At 53.0% G+C, this 19,733-nt stretch overlaps 1 protein-coding gene across 4 annotated transcripts in view; it reads right to left on the reverse strand.

Annotated features, from left to right (window-relative positions):
* Positions 1-737: 737 nt before the first annotated feature.
* Positions 738-19,733, reverse strand: part of MSI2 (musashi RNA binding protein 2) — a 424,197-nt gene continuing 405,201 nt past the window's right edge. For 2 of the 4 annotated variants that reach the window (XM_045299347.1, XM_045299349.1), the window contains exons 11-13: positions 7,184-7,392; positions 4,689-4,761; positions 738-2,379 (exon numbers count right to left, since the gene is read on the reverse strand). In XM_045299347.1, the coding sequence (XP_045155282.1) occupies positions 4,720-4,761; positions 7,184-7,392 (251 nt within the window). In that variant the 3' untranslated portion in view covers positions 738-2,379; positions 4,689-4,719. The remainder of the gene's footprint in view (positions 2,380-4,688; positions 4,762-7,183; positions 7,393-19,733) is intronic. The other 2 variants (XM_004707028.3, XM_045299348.1) reach the window with 2 other exon arrangements.

The following is a 19,733-nucleotide window of genomic DNA, read 5'->3' on the forward strand; positions in this document are numbered from 1 at the left end:
GATTTTCTCTGTGTGTGTGTTTCTGTTTTTAAATAAAATGCCTATTTTGCCATTTTCTTACTTGAACACGTTTTGATTTTAAAAGCGCCCAGCATTTTACTAAACCTGGTTGCTTGGAAATTCAAAAAAAAGAAAGAAATTTACCGCCCCCCCCCCCAAAAAAACACCTTAACCAAACAACCTACCATTTTATGGGGGGGGGGACAACAATAAATGCACACTATCCTCCCCCCCTAAATGTCTCTATGTTTTAACTCGAATTGAAAAAGGCTTTTCCTTCTGAGCTAGCATCTTGGAGTCTTTTGTTTGAACATGCTTTTCTGTCCTACCATGTCTGTGAATGTCTGTATCAGTCTACTTTGTTAGTAAAATTTATAAAGATAGGAGTGCAGCAGCTTTAGAATCAACGTCGTCGCATTCAGTGTCTCCTACTGGCTGTGCCTTAAGTACCAAATTTATAAACGTAACAATTTAAAAAATATTAAAACGTCAATATCACATTTTAAAAAAGAAAAAAATATATATCCACACTACAATATGTTTTAATGCCGTCTATTGAGTTGTACTTGTATAGTTGCTGTTGCCGACCTAGTCCCAATATTAAAAAAAAAAGTTAAATTAAAAACTATCCTTCATCATAAGTATGCTTCCCCAACGGAGGACCATATATTATAACAGCCGATGTCAAGACATGTGCAAACAGGGAACTGTCAGTTTTCCCACCAGTCACAGTGCAGTGATGTTTATACTTTTTATTTTTTTTAAATTCTGTTTACATCTACAATAAATTAAAAAAAAAATCTCCCATAGCCTCTCTGGTGATACTTGCAGCACTGAGGTATTAAAAAAAAATATAAATCAAAAGGTTCTTTACTAATTTGTCAATAGAAAGTGGACGGAGAGGGGCTTCATTGATGCAGGCTCAGCCACCCCTGGCCCTTGGGCCCCAGAGCTGGGGAAAGGTGGTGGGCGGGTAGGGGTGGGGTGGGGGTGATGGGGGCGGGGGCGGGGGAGGCAGAAGAGAGGCCAGCTGTCCAAGAGACCTTGGAGGTGCTGAAATGATTGGACAATAGAAAATGACCACAAGTTAACAATGAAGGCTGAAGGAAGAATGCCCCCCACCTATCCCCACCCGAGCCAAACAGGTGTGCTTTGAATTTTTAAATATGTTAAATATTAAAATTGTAGCTTTGTCTTTTAAAAAACATCTTGGGAAAAGCAGGGTTTTTTTCCTTCCATACTTTTAAATAAAAATCTAACTCGACGGTACATTTGAAGCTGTGCACAGACGCGAGGTTAATATGCTGGTATGACACGAACACAGTTCTTAGGTTTCTCACACAGACCAAAGGAGCCGGGAGCTCTCACTTCTCCTGGGGTCGCCCTGGCAGCCGAGAGGGGGTGTCTTCACCTCAGTCGCTGCCTGCACCCCCCTTTCCTCCTCCTGCAGAGCATTCAAACTGCCTGGGACAGACGCCCTCACAAAAATAGCTTTTTTTTTTTTTTTTTGATTCTTTCTTAATAGTTTCTATGTAGTTCATGGAATTGTATTTACAGCGTTTCTCTTTTAGAATTCACAATTTCAAAAAACCTTATAATATCACCTCTTTCAACAGAAAAAAAGCACGTATAGAAAAGGAGGGCACTGAAAACACCGTTGTCCTCACCTTATTGCCGAAAACAGAGAGACGCGGGTTAACAGAGAGACGCCAGGAAAGAGCTGCTCTTCTGCTAAGTAGCCTACGGCATCTCATCTCGCTTGGTCTACCAGCACGCGAGAGAGTGGATGCCCGCTCCCCGCTCCGCCTCGCTCAACCTCGACGACGATTCAGTGTGTGCTAGAAAGTTCCACCTGAAAATCCACACCATCTCAGAATGGGAACCCACAGACGGGGAGGAACATTCCCATCTCAGCATCCTTTAAAAGTGAGCAGAATCAACAAGCCCAAAAAAAATTAACTCCTTAATATAACAGTTATACTATGGTTAGCTGTTAACTAGATATTAAAGCTCTATGACTGACTACTAGACTAAGTCAAAAACCACGACCAAATGTGATTCAAAGGGATTTCAAAAGTGAAGGGGGAGAGAGGGGACCCATCGAGGAAAGACAGACAGAAAGCAACAAATGAAAGAAAGAAATCCAACAAAGCGAAAAGGAAACCCAAATCGTGGGTTAGGTACACATTTAAAAGCTGTCGTCTTATTTTACAGCAGATTCGTGAGATGTTGAGATGCGGTCCACTCTCTATTCGAAGGGAGCCATCTCTGGTTGGGAGGGGGGTGAGGCTGGTGGGGGGGTCCAGGTCTGATGACGTCACCTAAACAAAGGGCCACTCAGAAACTTCGCCCAGTCTTGCCTGGACATCCAGGTATGCTCTGCAAGGTGGCGAAGGTCGGGCACGCCCAGAAGAGGACCAGGAACGGGGTGGGAGGAGAGAGAAGAAGTGTTAGGACAGTATGCAATTTATTCCAAGGGTTCAACTCGTGCTTTTCAAAGGCCGTCTGCGCTGGGCTACGACGGGGAGGCTCTGTTCTGGCTGATGGCCTGTTGAGACCACAGTGTGGGGAAAAGGACATTTAAGTTTGGTGCCCGGGGCGGGGACAGAGGGCAGCTAGCTGTCCACCTCTACGTCCACTATGATTAGGGTGATGGCCGGGAAGGAGGCCGGCAGCTGGAGTTATCTTGCGTTTGGTTTGCTGCATCAGTGAACCGACTGCTGAGGGTGTTGCTTTTTTCTGTGTAAACTTCTATTTTCGAAGCTAGATCGGCTTTCAAACATTCTGCCTTTATGAGACACCCATCGATGGCTAGTGAGAACTGAAAATGTCAATTTATTTTTTAAAGCCTACCATATGCCAGGGATCCAAGGTCAGGGCACCTAAAAACATGCCCAGTGCATGGCCAGGCTGGATCACGGAGAACACAAACAGGCCCCTGGTTTACAGACTTGCTAACTAAAGCTCCCAGAAGTGAGAGCCTTCATAAGCCCACCCCCTGGGGAGGTGGCTTCTCTGCACTGCAGCTGGGTGACTGAATCCATTTACTTTACTTAACCCATGCAGGATTGTGGCTACTTGATCCTTCTGTGGACATTGGGGGAGGCTGGGAGCAGACTTCTTTCTTGCATGGGCCTAGGAGGGGGGCCTGGGTCTAGGCACAGGAAGCCCTCTGGCATCCACTCTGTTCCAGGGGGTGTGGCACTGGCCAGACCAGCCTCTTGCCTTTCCCGGCATCGGCTCCCACTGCTGATGGGCTAAGGAACCCACCATCTGGCTCCACCAAGGGCTGGCTTGGCGCTGCCTCCAATCTCCCGGTTCTGGGCTCAGCCAGCACCCTCCTTGCTCAGACCCTTACTCCCCAAGCTCCCTAATCCGATTGAATTAGTAGTGAGTAGCGCTCCTTCAAAGCCCTAGTGGCCTCTGGCTCTGCCCAGGGATGCCCGAGTCAGTGCTCAAGGAGATGGGTGGGGGTGAGGGGTGGGGAGAATGCACACAGGTGGTTTATTGGGTTAAGAGAGGCTGTTCTGTTAGTGGATTTGACTCACTCGCAGCAACATTAGAGAAATCCAGGCGATTGGTGGGGCTCAGTGCAACTGGGTGCCCCAGCCGGTCCCAGCCTATAGCACCCTGGACCTGCAGTGACCCACCTCTAGAAAAGAGGCGCCTATGGCCTAGCTACAAGCCCAAAGGGGCAACTTCATCCCTGGCCTCCCTCGGAGGTCCTAACTCAGAGCTAAAGCCTCCTCCGGTCCCAGGCCTCGGCTGCAGCACCCGCCCCCACTCGCCCAAAGACCCAGGGTCACATTTCAACCCCTAAACTGACACGCACATTTAAGGCCTTCCCAAGCACAGCCCCTGCTCCCCTCCCAGTTCTACCCGAGGACCACCACGGGTACCGTTTCTTCAAAGGAGGACGTGGCAAGGGGCTTCCACACGGACTCACAACCTCCCCTCTCCTCCATCCCACCCCCTCCAGATCCCCATCAAAGGGGTTTAAAACAATGTTTAATTAGCTTGAGCTCTGAGTAAAAGGTTAGGAAACTGGCAGGGATCCAAACCCACGCCACGCAGGTGATGCTGTTAATTTAATTTGCCTTTTCGTGCCGTGATCTGGGTAATTGCTCAGTAGTTACTGGCAAAAAAATGTTTTCGTTTTACTGAAAAGATGGGAGTCTGGTGCTTTGATAGCAGAGACCCCACTGGCTGGGCACCCATAGAGCCCTGGGGCGCCGGAGGGGTACTTGGGGCCTGGAGGAGGCAGGCCGATGCCCTCCCAGGCCTGGGGGAAGAAGCCTTCCTTGCCCCGTGGTGGTAGGCACACAGCACACAGTCGCCTTCCAGTTTCCCACGCTCTTGATGGTATTTGGAGACAGAGATGAGGGGTGAGGAAGATGTAGACCCAAAGCCAGGAGCAGAGAGCGAGAGATGGTGGGGTGAAAGGCGGGGATGCCCTGATTCACGCTGGAGAGAGGGGTGAAAGGGCTGGAGAGAGGGGTGAAAGGGCTGGACCGTGTTGTCGTTGTCCTCTCCCCACCCCCCTCCCAGGGGTCCGGAAAGGGGAGAGCAGGTGAGCACCCAGGAGAGGCAGAAGTGGTGAGAGAGGGGCGTGTGCTCAGATGTATGGGCGGGGCGCATACATCCACGGACACGCCCACGGGGCGGGGACACGGCAGAGACGGTAATACCTCAGCGTGAGTTGGCAAGGCAAGCACTTGCTCAATGGTATCCATTTGTAAAGGCCGTTGCAATCAAAGGTCCCTAAAATTGCACAATTGTTAAGGTCATCAGTGAGCTACACACGGAACCGATTGTCACTTCTGGTTAAGGAAGTGGTCTCTAGGACCAGCGGTGGTTGCCAGCATGAATACGTGACTCTGAGACACCTGGAGGTGCAGGCCAAGGACCGCACCCCTCCTCCCTCGCTCCCCCCCCCAGGCCCTGCTCCCTCCTCCACCCTGCCCAAGCCTGCTTTACGCAGGAGGTAATGGAGAGCCAGATTGGGAGGAGGGCCTCAAGCCCCCAAAGCCCCCTGGCCGCCGCCCTGCTGCTCCAGTGAGCCTGCCAGGAGACCCATGCAGCCGAATGTGCTGCTGCGTGGTGACAGCAGCACCTGGGTCAGAAGACCCAGGTTTCCAGAACAAACAGGTCTGTGTCGGTGGGGTGGACGCTGGGGACGGCAGTGAGTCTGAGTCGGTGATAGCTGGTCCTCCACACTGATGTGGCTTTAAGCTGAGTCAGAATATTCTGGATTTGGTATGACAACTGATCGGAGGGGATTTGACTGACTTAAGTGAAATTGGTTTGGGAATGGAACTGAACAAGGACTCATATTACACAGGCCTACGCCTGGCAGAAGTGTGTGTGTGTGTGTGTGTGTGTGTGTGTGTGTGGTGTGAGTGTATGCCAGACTATGTCTGCGCACGCGTGAGTGTGTATGAGAATCTAGGTCGATGAGAAGGTGTACGGGGTATGTGTGAGTAGGTTCACGTGGTCTGTTGAAGATGTGCTATGAGAGTGGTGTATGAGAGGGTATGTGAGTACAGGTACATGTATATGTGGTATGTGGTGGGTGTGTCTGATGTATGAGTGGTTTGTGTGGGGTGTTGCATGGTGTGTATATGTGAGAGTGTGTGAGGTGAATTTGATGTGTGGTGTGAGTGTGGTGTGTGTTTAATGTATGAGTATGGGGTGTTGTACAGTGTGTGTATGTGAGAAAATGTGTGTCTGGAGTGTGTGCTGTGTGTGAATATGTGCATATATGAGTGTGAATATGTGTGTAGGCTGTGTGTGTATGTGTGGGTACATATGTATGCATGTGAATATGTGTGTGTGTGGGTGCACAGGTGCTGGGTGTGTGTGGGTATATGTGGATGCATGTGAATGTGTGGGTGGGTGTGAATATGCGTGTAGGCTGTGTGTGTGTGTGGGTACATGTGTATGCATGTGAATGTGTATGTGTGGGTGCATGGGTGCTGGGTGTATATGTGTGGGTATGTGTGTATGCATGCGAGTATGTATGTATGTGTATGTGAATATGTGTGTAGGCTGTGTGTGTATGTGTGGGTACATGTATATGCATGTGAATGTGTGTGTGTGGGGTGCATGGGTGCTGAGTGTGTGTGTGTGGGTACATGTGTATGCATGCGAATGTGTGTGTGAGTGCATGGGCACTGTGTGGCTTCCAATGCCACAGGCAAGAGTCAGGCTGCAGGTGCTGTAGATTCTGGGGGTGATTCAAAAAAGCCGTGGAAAAATGCCATTATCTGTTCCTGCCGTTTTCCTACGAACTCCCCCGTCTGTCTGCATTAGCTTTGTGCTCCCCTGGCAGGCTGGCCTGCCTTCTCCTCCAGGTCCAGTCGAAAAGGGACACCGGCTGGGCAGCAGACACAACCATCTTAGCTTAAAAACAGCTCGCCTCCAGAAAGGAGTGTTGGGCAGCGGGCGGCCCCGTTTCCGATTCCAAATGGAGGGGCCGAGTCCGTGGCTCAGGCACATTCATGCTCACACACACGGAGGGAGGGGGCAGTACAATCTGAAAACAGCATGCAAATCTGTCAAGCAAATTTCCACTGCCTGGGTTAGTCAGATTATAGAACCACAGCGCATTACAAATATCAAGTGCGTCTGGCTTCTGGGGCTAAAGACCTCAAGGGGGAACTTACTTGGAACCTGGAAACTGCAAGAAACATTAGCGCAGGAAACCCTCTGGGGCAGGGACTACCACTGCCCGCCACCTCCCAGGCACCAGCGCTGCCACGGGGACCCTACAGCTGGTGGGCGAGAAGGGTCCCGGCTCCGAGGGGCCCCTCCGTGTGTGGCAATGCTCTCACATGAGGGGGACGGCAGTTGCCTCGTTTTGTAGCCTGGCAGGACATGAGGCTCACGTGGGTCACTTAAGGTGGCCACAGTCTTAAAGGTGCAGGTGACAACATGGTGACTAGGCCCCTGACTGCACATGCTCCTTCTATCCCCATCGGGGCCTCGTGCACAGTGCCTGGTCCGCGGAGTACTCAGGAGACATCTGACGGAGTGTCAGCAAATGGAGGGCCCCTAGCTGATGCGCTGTGGATGGGGGACCCCCGTGGTCTGCCTCCATCCAGCCACCCACGGGCCACCCTCCCCACGGGCCACCAGGACACCTTGAGTTGGTCAGGAAGGAGGGAGGAGGGCAGGTACTTACAGCTATGCCGTGGCCGAAGCCCGAGCCCGGCTGTGGGCTGGCTGCACTTATGTAATTCCCCACTCCGGAGTCCTGGCTGGCAGGGCCATAGAGATCGGCGACAGGTCCTGGGCTGTTGGCCCCCGGGAAGCCTCCGGGCCGCGCCGGGTTGGAGCCTGCCGGGGAAGCGGGCGCGCCAAAATTCGGTTGAGCACTGTAGCTATTCAGGACTGGTGTGCAGAGAATAGAGCTGGGTATGAGGCCAGAAGCCAGGCATGCACCGGTCATTACAAGCCAAACACTCGAGAGAAACAGCTGAGGCCCAGCTTCTAACACCCAACCAAGGCCATGCGAGAACATAGCAGAGACTCAGGAGGACTCAGCCCAGGCTACGACTAGGAAGCTCGGAGCTCCAGAGAGAGTGAAAACAGTCATCCAACACACTAGGGCAACCAACCGGGGTGCTGCACTGCCCACCAGATGATCACAATAGAAATAGAGACATGTAATATAGAGAGATACATTTATGGAGGAGAGAGAGAAAGAGAGAGAGGGATTTTTTTTTTTCCACATCTGAGTTGAGGCTCATGCAGTCTGGTCTAGGTCTGGGCACGTTGAGATAGCATTCACATCCCATGCAAACTACAAAGGAACTAGTTTTAGACTACACATTGTGTTAATATTGATATTAAAACGTGACAGGAAACAAAGCAATTTGTGTCCAGGAAAAAAAAAAATCTTTGAGGGGAGGGGGTTTGGGATTTTTGTTCAGTTTTTTTTCCTTTTCGGTTTGCTTTTGGAGCCATTAAACGGCAAATTTGTGGGGCTTTTTTGGTGGGGGAGGGGGAGAAAAAAAACAGAGGGAGAGAGACAAAAACAGATCTTAATTCTCCATGCCCCTCCAAAACCATTCCCCCCTGCCCTCCTGCTGCTCCCACCCTCCCCACCCCTCCCTCCCCTTGACCCCCCTGCATGGAAGTCGTCGATACTGAGCGTGGTCGGAGGATGGGTTATGTCATGGAGAATCTGGCTCAACACAGCGGTAATGATGGCGGGTGGCAGGGGCGCCCTTTTGGGTGGAGCACAGGGGATGGAGGGAGGGGGTGGTGATGGTACACCTGAAGACGGGGCTGAAGCTGGGGTGAGAGCCAGACACCCACACACTCACCTCCTGCAGGAGAAGGGAAGGGGGATTTAGACGTGACTGTTCCTTTTGTTTTGAAAACAACAAAAAAAGACAGAGCATGAAGGCAGAGTGTACGGACTCGAACTGATTCGCAGCGGAAGCGTACCTGGCCCAAAGGCCTGCTTTTGGCTAGCTGACCTCAGACCACAGCTGCTGATGGGGAGAAAGAGATACGGAAGACACAGCTCCTGCTGCAGGGAGATGGGACTGTGTCCATAGATCCAGAGAGCGATGGTGCTGGGTCTTGGTGCCGAGGGTGGGGGGTAGGGAGGCCAGAAGGAGACCCTGCCTCGGGCCCCCTCTCTTCATTATCCTCCCCCCCTAAACGAGGGCCACAGCCCCATAGCCTGATAGCCGGGTAAATTTTGTCTCCTTTGAAAAATTTTCCTCTTAGTACTTTTAACTTTCTTTTCCAAAATAGGAGGAAAAGGTGGGTTGGTTTTTTTTTTTTTTGCTTTGTCAAAGCAAACGGTTAAAGTTCAAGCCAGGTGTCCCGAAGATCTGGACTGATACCCCCACACTCCCCCGACCTCCACCCACCTCTGTCCCCGTTCTATCTTATAATTAGCCTTCAAAGATGGCAGATCCTTGACTCCCCTCTCGGCTTCTGCTTGGCCCGGGGGCCTGTGGTTCAAGGCCCTCCTTCCAGGTAGGCCCAAGGAGCCACGGTGAATTTTTACTCACTTGCCATTAGAATGGAAAGAGACAGAGGAGGCACCCAAGGCAGGCCCAGAAGAGACTGGGACCGGGGCCTGGACACAAGGACACCAAACAAGCTGGGCTTGCCTCCTGACTCAACACGAGGAACCCAAACTGACCCTTGCCTCCCAGTGTCCTCTGGGGCAGGAAGTCCCAAGTGGAGACCCCCATGAAGCTGGGGGCCGAGGATCACCCCTCACATCTGTTGGGCAACATAAAGAACAGACTAAAGTGGAAAAGAAAACGATGCAGCAGCTTCGAGCAAGCGCAGGGCTTATTTGGGATTGTGCTGGCGGACAAGGGGGGTGGTGGAGATTTCTGAGTACAGATGATTCAACTTGTAGATAACATTCGGCCCTTCTTCCACAAGGAGGCAACTATCAAGCTGAGATGAAATTCCAAAGGCGCTATTATCTTGGCCTTACGCACGCTCTCCTCTGGGCTCAGCAAAGAGAAAGTGCTGAGATGGCACACTCCCGGTCTACTATGGCAGTGGAAACCCCAACCCACCACCACCACCACCCAGCACCAAGTAACAGGCTCCACTGCTTTGTTTTAGGGTGGGTGGGTGGTGGAAGACGGAGAGAAAGAGGCTTTGGTTTGTTTTCTTTCTCTACTGACCTGAGAAGAACCTGTAGGGCAGGCCCATCTATCTCAGGGATGGGGGGGTGGGACGGTGGCAGAGAGAACTAACTGCCTAGAGACCAATCCGGCCAACAGAAGCAACTTTCGGAAACAGGAGGCCATGGGCGGATGCTGGCCCCAGATGCCCGGCACAGGCTCAGCACACAAAAGGGTTGGCAGCCAACACACCCAGCACTGGCAACTTCTCCCATCCCTGTGTGCCCAGGCTTGTAGCTAAGAGTCGGCCAGGAGGGTCTTTCAAAAGCCAACAGCTCCTATTGGGACAACCCTCCCCTCCACCCCGCAGCCCCCCGCTCCCCCCTCCCCCTTGCCATCAAGCACCACTCAAATCACCCTGGAGAAAGCGAGGTATTTGAATGCAGTTTGAAACCCCAAGTCCTGATTTATTACACACATACTTCTACCCACACCTGAGCCCCAGCTCAATGTCACCTTGGACATGTCCCTCAGTCAGGGACAAAGTGGGTGGCCTGGCATCCACTAGAGGGCGCAGCCCCGGTCCCTTTCTGGAGGCTCTGGGCCAGAGAACCAGCCCCTTTGCAGGGTGGGGGCCCTGAGAGGGCAGGACCTCTGGTATCCACTCCACCCCTTCTGTGGGCATGTGCCAGCCCCCCAAAGCCACCTGGAAACCCAGGCATCTTTGGGAAGACGCATGAAAAGCAAATGACGATTAGGAAAAGAATAGGAAAATCGCTTCCCTCCTAAGCTTGTCGGTGGCTCCTGTTTGGCCGTGGGCAGGCCTTGGGGACAACTACTCTTATTCTCTCTGGGAATCCGAGCAGCTCCACATCCTGACCGCCGGCCGGCTGCACAGAGGGGGACGTCTGTGGTGATGCCCTCTGCCTCTAGGTCTGGAGACTTAGCGCTGCCCTGAGGGTGCTTTCTGTGGCACCCACCCTGCAGCGCATTCCCCATGACCCTGGCCTGGCACCTTCCCGGGGGGAACCCAGGCTCACCAGGAGAATCGGGTCAGGAGGAAGGCAGGGGGCATGGCTCTAGGGCTCAGTGTGTGTGTGAGCAAATGTGGTTGAGCGAACAGGCAGTGCTGGGATGTAGGAGTTGGGCATATTAGTCCCGTTCCTGAAGAGGGCAGCGTCCTGCACCCTGTGGCCACATGTGTGGCAGGTGCTCTGGGTCCACAGCCACAGCCTAATCCTGAGCACTTTCCTATCTCCTGAGCCTGCCCAGAGGGGCAGCTGTGGTGCGGAGAAAGAGAGCGCTGGACTTGGGGCCCGCAGACCAGGGTGACCCTGGCACCCATCTGCACAAGGTGAGTGGAACAATTACTTCCTCTGACTCTGAAGGGTGCCGTGAGAAGGAGCAGAGTGCAGGTGCTCTGAAACTTGTCGAGTTTACTGCAAACACACCTGACTATTTTCAAACCCTCTGTACCTGCCAAGCTCAGCCAGGCTGGGACCAAGGGTGGGCTGAGGAAAATTGGATCTAAGCAAACGTAATGCATTTGCCATACAAATCGGCAGGTGATTTACAAAGGGTTGAATTCAGCCACTGGTGCACCTACTCATCTTGGACTTGAAGGAATGACGCCCCGGCCTCAAGTGTCACCGAGGACAGCAATAGGAAGTGCATCTGAATCAGAGTTGGAGGCATTGCAGGTCGGATAAAAGGAGGGACTTCCAGGCTAGCAAGGGAAAATAAACACCTGGATGGGGGACCCAGAAAAGCCAGGGAGTCTTAGTCGGAAACTTTAACAAACATCTGGGCTGCAGATTTAGAAACCTCCTGCAGGGGCTGTACTTGCCCCCCACCTCCTGAGAATCCCGGGGATTCTCAGGTCCTCCAGGTGAGTGGCCTGCCTTCTGGCACATCATGGGCACGGGCCTCTGTCCAGCTGTGGTTCTGATGGGGCTGGGTGGAGAGTGGAATCAGTCAGTAGGGGCAGGAGACGCTGGGAGCAGGCATGGCAGCAGCCTTGCTGTGGGTCTACACAAGGTCCCCAAGTCCAGAAGCTGGATGCTCGGGGTCAAGGTTATTTCTGTACGGTCCTTAAGGGATGCCCCAAGATCTGAGGTCCAAAGCTGGGGCCCAGAGATGTGATGGGAGCATCCCTCAGCGGGCACCTCTTGCTCTGAGGCTAAAAACTGGGATTTAGACTCACTGATGCAGAGAGGGGAACTGCTCACCCCATGTCCTCCAGGTGGAGTCAGCCTTGCAGCTGGGGAGTGAGCTCCAGCCCGACCCAGCTCTTGGTCTGGTGGGCCTCGGATTTCCCTAGGTGAGGCAGCACTCAAGATCACTGAAATAACCCTCTCTGTGAACTAGCTGTTGCTCCACCCCAAGCTGGAGACCCCAGTCCTTAGCGGACTTCTAGGACCAAGCTTCTTCCATGCTAGCCGGCAAACGCTGCCCAGGGTGAGGCAACTGCACTCAAGAGCCGGCCACACTCTCCCAAAGTCTGACACAGAAGGCAACATGCTGCCGAAACAGAAGTACTGGCGCCATGCAGGTCAGAGCCCAGTCCAGGGCCTCTGGGCTGATGGGTGTCAGGGCCCCCACTCCCCACCAGGAGGGAGGAGAAAGGGGGCTGGCCAGATCGGGAGTCTATGTGGTCATCTTTGAAGACAGGAGTAGTGTTAACCCTTCACACTGGCTCTAGGATTTTGTTTCTGTTTTTGTTAAAGAAACTGGGGAAGAAAATGGGTAGAGGGGCTACGTTGGTCGGCAGATCGATGCCACGAAAAAAACAGGCCCAACACCCACGTCTACTTTCCTCTTGTTTCTATGAGGAGCAGAGCCTGTCTCCCCACTAGCAAGGGCTCCCCAAGGTGGTGTGTGGGCAGGGTATTTTCTAGGCACCCTGCACTCAATCTGATGCCCAGGGCAACTGCCCTCTCTCCTCTACCCCATGGGGCACTGCTCTGGGGGTGGGGGGTGCGTGCTGTCAGCTGGCTGCCCATGGGGAAAGCTGAATGGAGAACTCCTTGTTTGGGGATTCTCAAGAGTGGCAGCTGGGCCACCAAAGGTCCTCCTGGGGAAGAGGGCTGAGGACCCTACTCTGGGCCTCCTGCTGTCTTCTCTGCAGGTGGCGCCCACTCGATATTAATGCAGATCGGGGGTGGGGAGCGTCCAGCCCGAGGGCCCTATCAGGCCTGCAAAATCATCAATACGAGCCAACATCGTCTGCTTCACCACCGAGCAGTTCCAGTGGGTCGGTGCAGGCTCACAGTGACCCTCTAGGACAGAGTAGAGCTGCCCACTGTGAGTTCCAAGGCTGTAACTCTTGACAGGAGTAGAAAGCCCCATCTTCCTCCCGAGGAGCAAGTGCTGGTTTCAAACTGCTGACCTGGCATCACCAACACATCATCACTGGGCCACTAGAGTCCTCGCCATCACATTGGGCGGGGAGTTAACGAAATGTTTGATTAGTGTGGCCCACGCACGATGTTTTAAATATCGGACAAAGGTTCCCCACCCCGGTGCGGATGGTTCTCTGGGAAAGGTGGACACAAGAAGGGAAGCCTGGTTGTAGGCTCAGAAGAGGGGGGCATTGTAGTTCACAAGGGACCTGTCCAGGGACCATGGCCTAAAGGCGGGAGACAGACAAAGGATCATGGTGACATTCAATCTGAGGAAACTGCATGGCACACTAAATTAAGGTCGGTTCAGGGACCCAAGTGAAGGGACAGATTTATGCACAACCTAAAAAAATAAAAATAAATAAAAACTCTCCTGAAATTAAAACTAATTCAGAAAAGAAAGAGAAAAAATACTTTAACACTGCGGAGAACATTAGAAGAGTGCTTCTCTTTCACAGTCACCACAGACAGACAGATAGGGGTGCAAGGCAGGAGCCCAGGGGGACACCAACACTAGCTGGAATGGTTGGCATGTGTGTGTGTGTGGGGGGGGGGGGGCGAGTGTTTGAACACTGACTTCCGGCCTCCCCTTCCCTACATCACTTGGGGCAGACTCTGGGCCATCCATCACAGGTTGGAACTACAACACAGAAGTGGGCCAAAAGATGAGCACGCAGTCTCTGCTACCACTGTTGGACATATGGGTGGGGAGGTGGGCCACTCTGGGGTGCTTAGAGTCTTGCTCCTCAACTAGTCCTCCCCCTGCACCCCAGAAGCTAAACTAAATAGTAACAGGTGTCCTGGTACCCCAGAATGACCCCTTGCCTCTTTCCAATTGACTGCTTCAATTCTCCCCCTGAGATTTGGTTGTCTAATTGAGAAACTGACTGTCCGATTTCTGGTAGACCTGCTACCTTTTCCAAACGGGGAGATCCCTAGTGGTGAAGACCTCCCCCCCCCCGCCATCGGACTGTGAATTCTCTCCGGTGTCTGCCTCTGCTCCGAGGACCCCTTCCTGGGTGCCCACCATGGGGAACAAAGTAGTGTAGGGAGGGAGGGATCAGAGAGAGCGCTCATTGCCCTGCTAAGTCTGAGCCATCCGTGGGCCCTGCTGGGAGTGTCCAGATTCACAGAGTACAGCCCCGTGAGCACCTGACAAAAGGCATTCTACTCCAGCAGCAACTCTTTAATGATTATAAAAGGCATAGGCGTTTAATCCATTTTTTTCTGTAGGTGCTAATAGCTCCGTGTCCTTGAAGTTCAAAGCAGACACATACATGTCACTAATTAGCCAAGCACGGGAGCCGGTCAGCTCCCTCTTACGTTTCTAACTAGGTCTTTAATAACAAACACACTCCAATCTTACTAAAAGGCCCCCATTCGGTCAGACAAGAGGGAGGGAGGCCCAGGTCTATATGTGGCTGCTCCAGGCTGCTAGTTCTGTGTGTGCATGCTGAAGAGAGGGGGAGACAAGGGGGTCTATCTCTGAAGACAGGTAGAGCCCTAGGGGTTCCCAGGCTCAAGAACCTGGGCCAGTCTTGCCACCTCCTCGCCTAAAGAAGCTGGGCTTGATCCGTTCCGGAGATAGGGGAGTAGGTGGCCAAGCCACAGAGATGGTGTGAGGATCTATATCCAGAGAGAGAATCGAGGGGTATTCAAGTCCACGGTTACACAGTGGAACCACTGGGGAGCTTTAGAGAGCACTGAGGCCGGGGCCTGGCCCCCCGAGATTTTGATTCCATTGGTCTGCAGTGCAGCCGGGGCCCTGGCAAGTTTCACCAAATTCCTAGGTGATTTTCACGTGCAGACACGTTTTAAGAACCACTAGGTTGGCAGCCACGATGAACAGGTTCACCTTGTCGTCATGGGTACCACCCAACAGGAAGTCAGACTCAACAAGGCGCCAAGGATGGGAATCTGACTGCAGATTTTTTTTGTGTGTGAATGGTATACCATTCTGAAAAGATTACTCTCCGCCACTGCTTCCTGGAATTTCATTTCTGACTGATTTCACCACCAGGTTGCCGTTTCACATAGCAGTCCTTGGCTTTCTGTCCACGAGCGCCTCTCCATCCCAAGCCACTGAGACGGTCACTCTTCTCACCTCCAAGTTCAAGGACTCCAGTGCTTTGGAAATAGCAGCCACATTGAGTTTTAGAGCCAAAAGGGCCCCCAAGGTCCCTCTGGCCCCAAATCCTTGTCTCAGAAAGGTGGCAGCTGGTCAGGGAGGCTGGGCACTTTGCCCCGCCAAATCACACAGCCTGTTTGTGGCAGCACTTGGACTGGGTCAAAGCCTTTCTCTTCGTGCCACTCTGCTAGGACTGCTCGAAGATGCTTCTTACCTCCACTAGACTAATCTGCAGGCCTCCAGCGAACGCGGTCTCTGCCAGAGTGCCCTTCTTCAGAGCCGTTCCGTGGAGAAGGGGGACGTGGACATCGGCCTCTCTGGGCGATGATGACACTGGCCCAGGCCACACTTCGCCCTGTGATCCCTAAGGTAGCCGTGACCGCCACCACTGCCGCCGCCATTGCAAGCGCAGGTGCACACGCGGGCTATTTTCTGCACCTGGTGGACCTGGGCAACTGAGCCCGGGAACGGCGAACAGCTGGGCCCAGGCACACAGCACCAGGCTAGTGGCTGCTCCCACGCTGGCCGTGACTTCGGGCCTTGGGGACACGGTCCTGCCTCTTCCGCCGGACTCCAGGGCTGCCGGGCTCTGCGCGTGTCTACCAGGCCGGGAAACCAGGCCTCTCCCGCTCGCTCGGAGCAGCTTCCAGAAAAGACGGACGGGAGCAGGTGCGCAGCTTTCCTCCCACGGTGGCCTCTAGCACAGGCACACAGGTCTGCGTCCATTGTTGACCACATCCCTGGACGGGCCATTTTGTTGATATTAATAAGTCACCTGGAACAAAGGCCCCTTTATTTTTAGCCTCCTTTAATTGCGTAGTAATTACTCATCTACAAAACAAATGAGACCCGGCTCGCCGTTGCCATGGTACCAAGGGGGTGGGGGGAAACCCAGCCTCCCTGCCAGACGATTGGCTGAGGACTCGCCACTCCTGGCTGTGGCCACGCCCCTAGCCTATCTATTGGCTCAAAGGAAAGCCCCAGCAACTGGGCGACCAATCCGCTTCCAAGCCTAGGGCGGGGCTGTGCGCCAGCGGCCTGGGTTCTCACAGTCCACGGGAAGCGCTGTTGACTCACCTCTACAGAGAAGTCTGTCCTTCCCGCAGAGACTGCCTCCGGCCCCGCCGTCTAGTTTCTTTGGGGCTGTGGCTAAATCCCTTCAGCTTTGTTTTGGCCAAACCCGCCTTCCAAAGAGCCACCCTTCAAGCTAGCCCCTTCGTCCCTCCTCCGGCCCCCCTCTGCCTGGCACTGGTCTGGATGGATTCGGGACCAGAAGTCAGATCAGAAACGTCAGCCAAAGCCAGACAGGGCGGTGACGTTAAGTGTGCACAGCAGAAGCAGGTGCACCTAGACATACATTTAATGCCGCCCGAGGTTTGTTGCAAATGGTTTTGGGATCTCTCCTCCCTCGCCGACGGACGCGCGGAATTGAGCCGGTAGCAGCTGCGGTTTTTAGCGGGAGGGTCTGTTTTAAAGAGGCAGCCTTGCTCAGGCATCCCAGGCTGCTAAGCTGGAGCATGCACTACTAAAAGTGGTTGGCAGCACTGACCGATGCCACAGACCTGGGCTCAAGTCCTCCAGACAGTGGGGCTCCTGGTTTTCCAGTCTACAAAATGGGGTGCTAGGACCCACTTCAAGCTGCTATGGGAATTAAGTCGGGGCAGGGCTTGGCCCACCACGTGGCTCACATTGGACAGTACATGTTCGCTGTTACTATTCAGATGAAGCCCTGGGGTGTAGTGGCTTTGGGCTGCTGCCCTCAAGGTCAGCAGTCTGAACCCACCAGCTACTCTGCCGGAGAAAGACAGGCTTGTACCCCCTTAAGGAGTTTTTACAACCTTGGAGACTCACAGGGACAGTTTTGCCCCGTCCTATGAGGTCACTATGAGAGTTCTACCCTGTCCTATGCGGTCGCTATGAGTAGGAATCAAATCGATGGTAGTTTTTTTTTTTTAATTAATAAGGAAGCCTCTTGGGTTATATGTTGGGCTACTTGAACCATGAGGTCAGCAGTTTGAACCTGCTAGTAGCTACTTCTCGGAGGAAGATGAGCTCTCTGCTCCCTTAAAGACTTACAGCCCCGCAAACCCCCAGGGTCAGATCTACCCTATAGGGGGTGCTGGGCATTGACATCAACTCTGGCAGTGGGTGTGGTTTGAGATTTAGTATTATTCTCGTGGGCTTCCTGGGTGGCACGCTGCTCATCAAAAGGACGGAGGTATAAGCCCACCAGAGAGGGCCACCTTAGGAAAGGCCCGGTGATCTGGTTTTTAGAAACATTCTGGTGGAATCCCTGTGGAGGAGAGTTCTCTCGGAAACACACGGGGTTGCCATGAATCTGACTCCTTGACAACAGTGTCAACATTACGAATGGCATCATTACCGTTACAGAATCAGTCATCTCAGGTAGTGTTCTTTTATTAAAGTGGGCTGGGAAGCAGCTCGAGCAGTCCATAAACCTCTCACAAGATGCCCTTCCCGGAAGAGGCTCTTCAGGTGGGTCTGCATTTGGAGCTGGGGGCTAGCACTTTCCTCTCCAGGCCAGAGAGAGGGTTTTTTGGGGGGCCCTCTCATCCTCTGCCAGCACCATTCCAGCAGCCAATCAGCTGTCTAGCGCATCATCTCCCTGCCTCCTGTTTGCAGGACCTCAAGCTGGAAAGCAAAGACCTTTTAATTAATATTATTAAATATCCAGGTACAAAGGGCCCCTTTGCTTTCTGCTTTCTCTAATTGCATAGTAATTATGTATTTTCACAAACGACATGCACATCATGCGGTTTTGTAAACTGGGTAAGCGGGGCGTGCGTTATTTTCCTAATAGTTTTTACATTGGTTAGTGCACTAGCCAATAGGTTTTACATTGTTGCGGACTTCAATTTCACCCCATCCAATGGATTTAACATCACTAGAATAAATCTGATTACACGTTGGGCTGCTCATTGCAAGGGCAGCAGTTTGAAACCGCCAGCAGCTCTGCGGGAAAGAGGTGAGGCTTTCTATTCTTCTGAAGAGTTGCCGTCTCAGAAACCCAGGAGGACAGGTCTGTCCTGTGTCTCGGGTCCCCGTGAGTGGGAACCAGTTCAATGGCAGGGAGTGAGAATAAATCGATCTCACAGGAACTTTGTCTAAGGGAGGTGTTTCCTTAAGCCGAGCGCGCCGATGGCTCCTAAGGAAATGGGACACGGTGCCGACACCAAAGAGATGGGTGCATGAAGTGCTAGGGATTCGTGAGTAAGGAAGGGATCCCAGGCCGACAACCACAGGACAAGCCGAGTACTTCACTGCTACATCGGAAACATTTTGATAGTCGGTGCCTTTGAAATCTACACCTAAAAGTCACTCGAAGAAATGGTTTTCCTCTTAAAACAGGATGTTTCCATTCATTCACTCAGCATCATCATCATCATCATCTGACTTCTGGAAGGCAACAAAGAGGATCACGTGCACCTTGGACTTCTGGGAAAGCCCTAAGACACACGTCCTACATGCCTGGGGGCGCTGGGCCAGGGCTTTCTGGCGACTGTCACTGCATGCTGTGAGCGCACATCCTACACATGGGCACTCTGCCAGCACAGTGAGTGCGTGGCTGCTCACGGGACAGGCTGGGATTTGAGTCCACCCATCGGCTTGAGGCAAATGGTTTTTTGGTGGGTGGGATGGGGGTAGGAGAGGGAGGGAGGGAGGTCAGCATGAAAAGTCCCACAGCGCCTCTTCCTGGACAACCACGCTTGCATTTAATGAGCGTGTACACCATGCACAAATTAGTTGTGACATGTCCCCTGCCTCCAGCCCCTCTCCTCCAGCCCGTTCTGGACACTGCTGTCCAGGCTGCTCTTTCATACAAATCTGATGACTCTCCTGGTTTAAGGCCTTTCAAAGGCTCCCAGTGCCTGTGTGAACCCCACACGCACCTCTGCTGGCTCTCCAGCCCCCTTCCCCCATCACCTGTTACTCTCCAGTCAGAATGAGATACTTGCAGGACTCTGGGATTCAATGGCTCTTCCCCAGCCCCCCGCAATTCTGACTCATCAGGACCCTATAGGACAGGGTAGAATGGCCCCTATAGGTTTCTGAGACTGCAGCTGTTTACGGGAGTTGAAAAGCCCCATTTTCTCCTACGGAGCAACTGGTGGGTTTTGAACTACTGACCTTCTGGTTTAACTATGGCATTACCAGGACCCCCTCAAACATGGAAAACCAGGCTCCAAACCTATGCCTTCCTGCCTGCCTCGAGGTAGCAGCCACTGTCTGCGAGATGGCGCTTGGAATTCCTAAGCTCTGCAGAAATGCCAGGAGCTGTGAGGCCCCGGCACGGGCTCCAATCAGGGTTTTCACCCCATGTGCATTCACAGGTGTCAGGGGGCCTCCCAGGCACCCCGGTGTCCCCACCTTGTCTCTCTGGCCCCTCTGTTGTAGTCTACCAGCTCTTTCCCGGGCAGCCTGAGAGGCAGGCTGAGCTGTGTCCTGACTGCAGAAGCTCCACTGATTTAAATGACCATTAACATTCTCCCACTCCACTTGCTTCAGGATGAACTTACACTTAAGCCTGGCCTTCAAGGCGAGTCACTAATTGCACTAGAGTTGATTTATCAAGTC

This window comes from Echinops telfairi, unplaced genomic scaffold (genome assembly GCF_000313985.2).
Source record: "Echinops telfairi isolate 266 unplaced genomic scaffold, ASM31398v2 ScPeMD7_7458;HRSCAF=8496, whole genome shotgun sequence".
Classification (NCBI taxonomy): domain Eukaryota; kingdom Metazoa; phylum Chordata; class Mammalia; order Afrosoricida; family Tenrecidae; genus Echinops; species Echinops telfairi.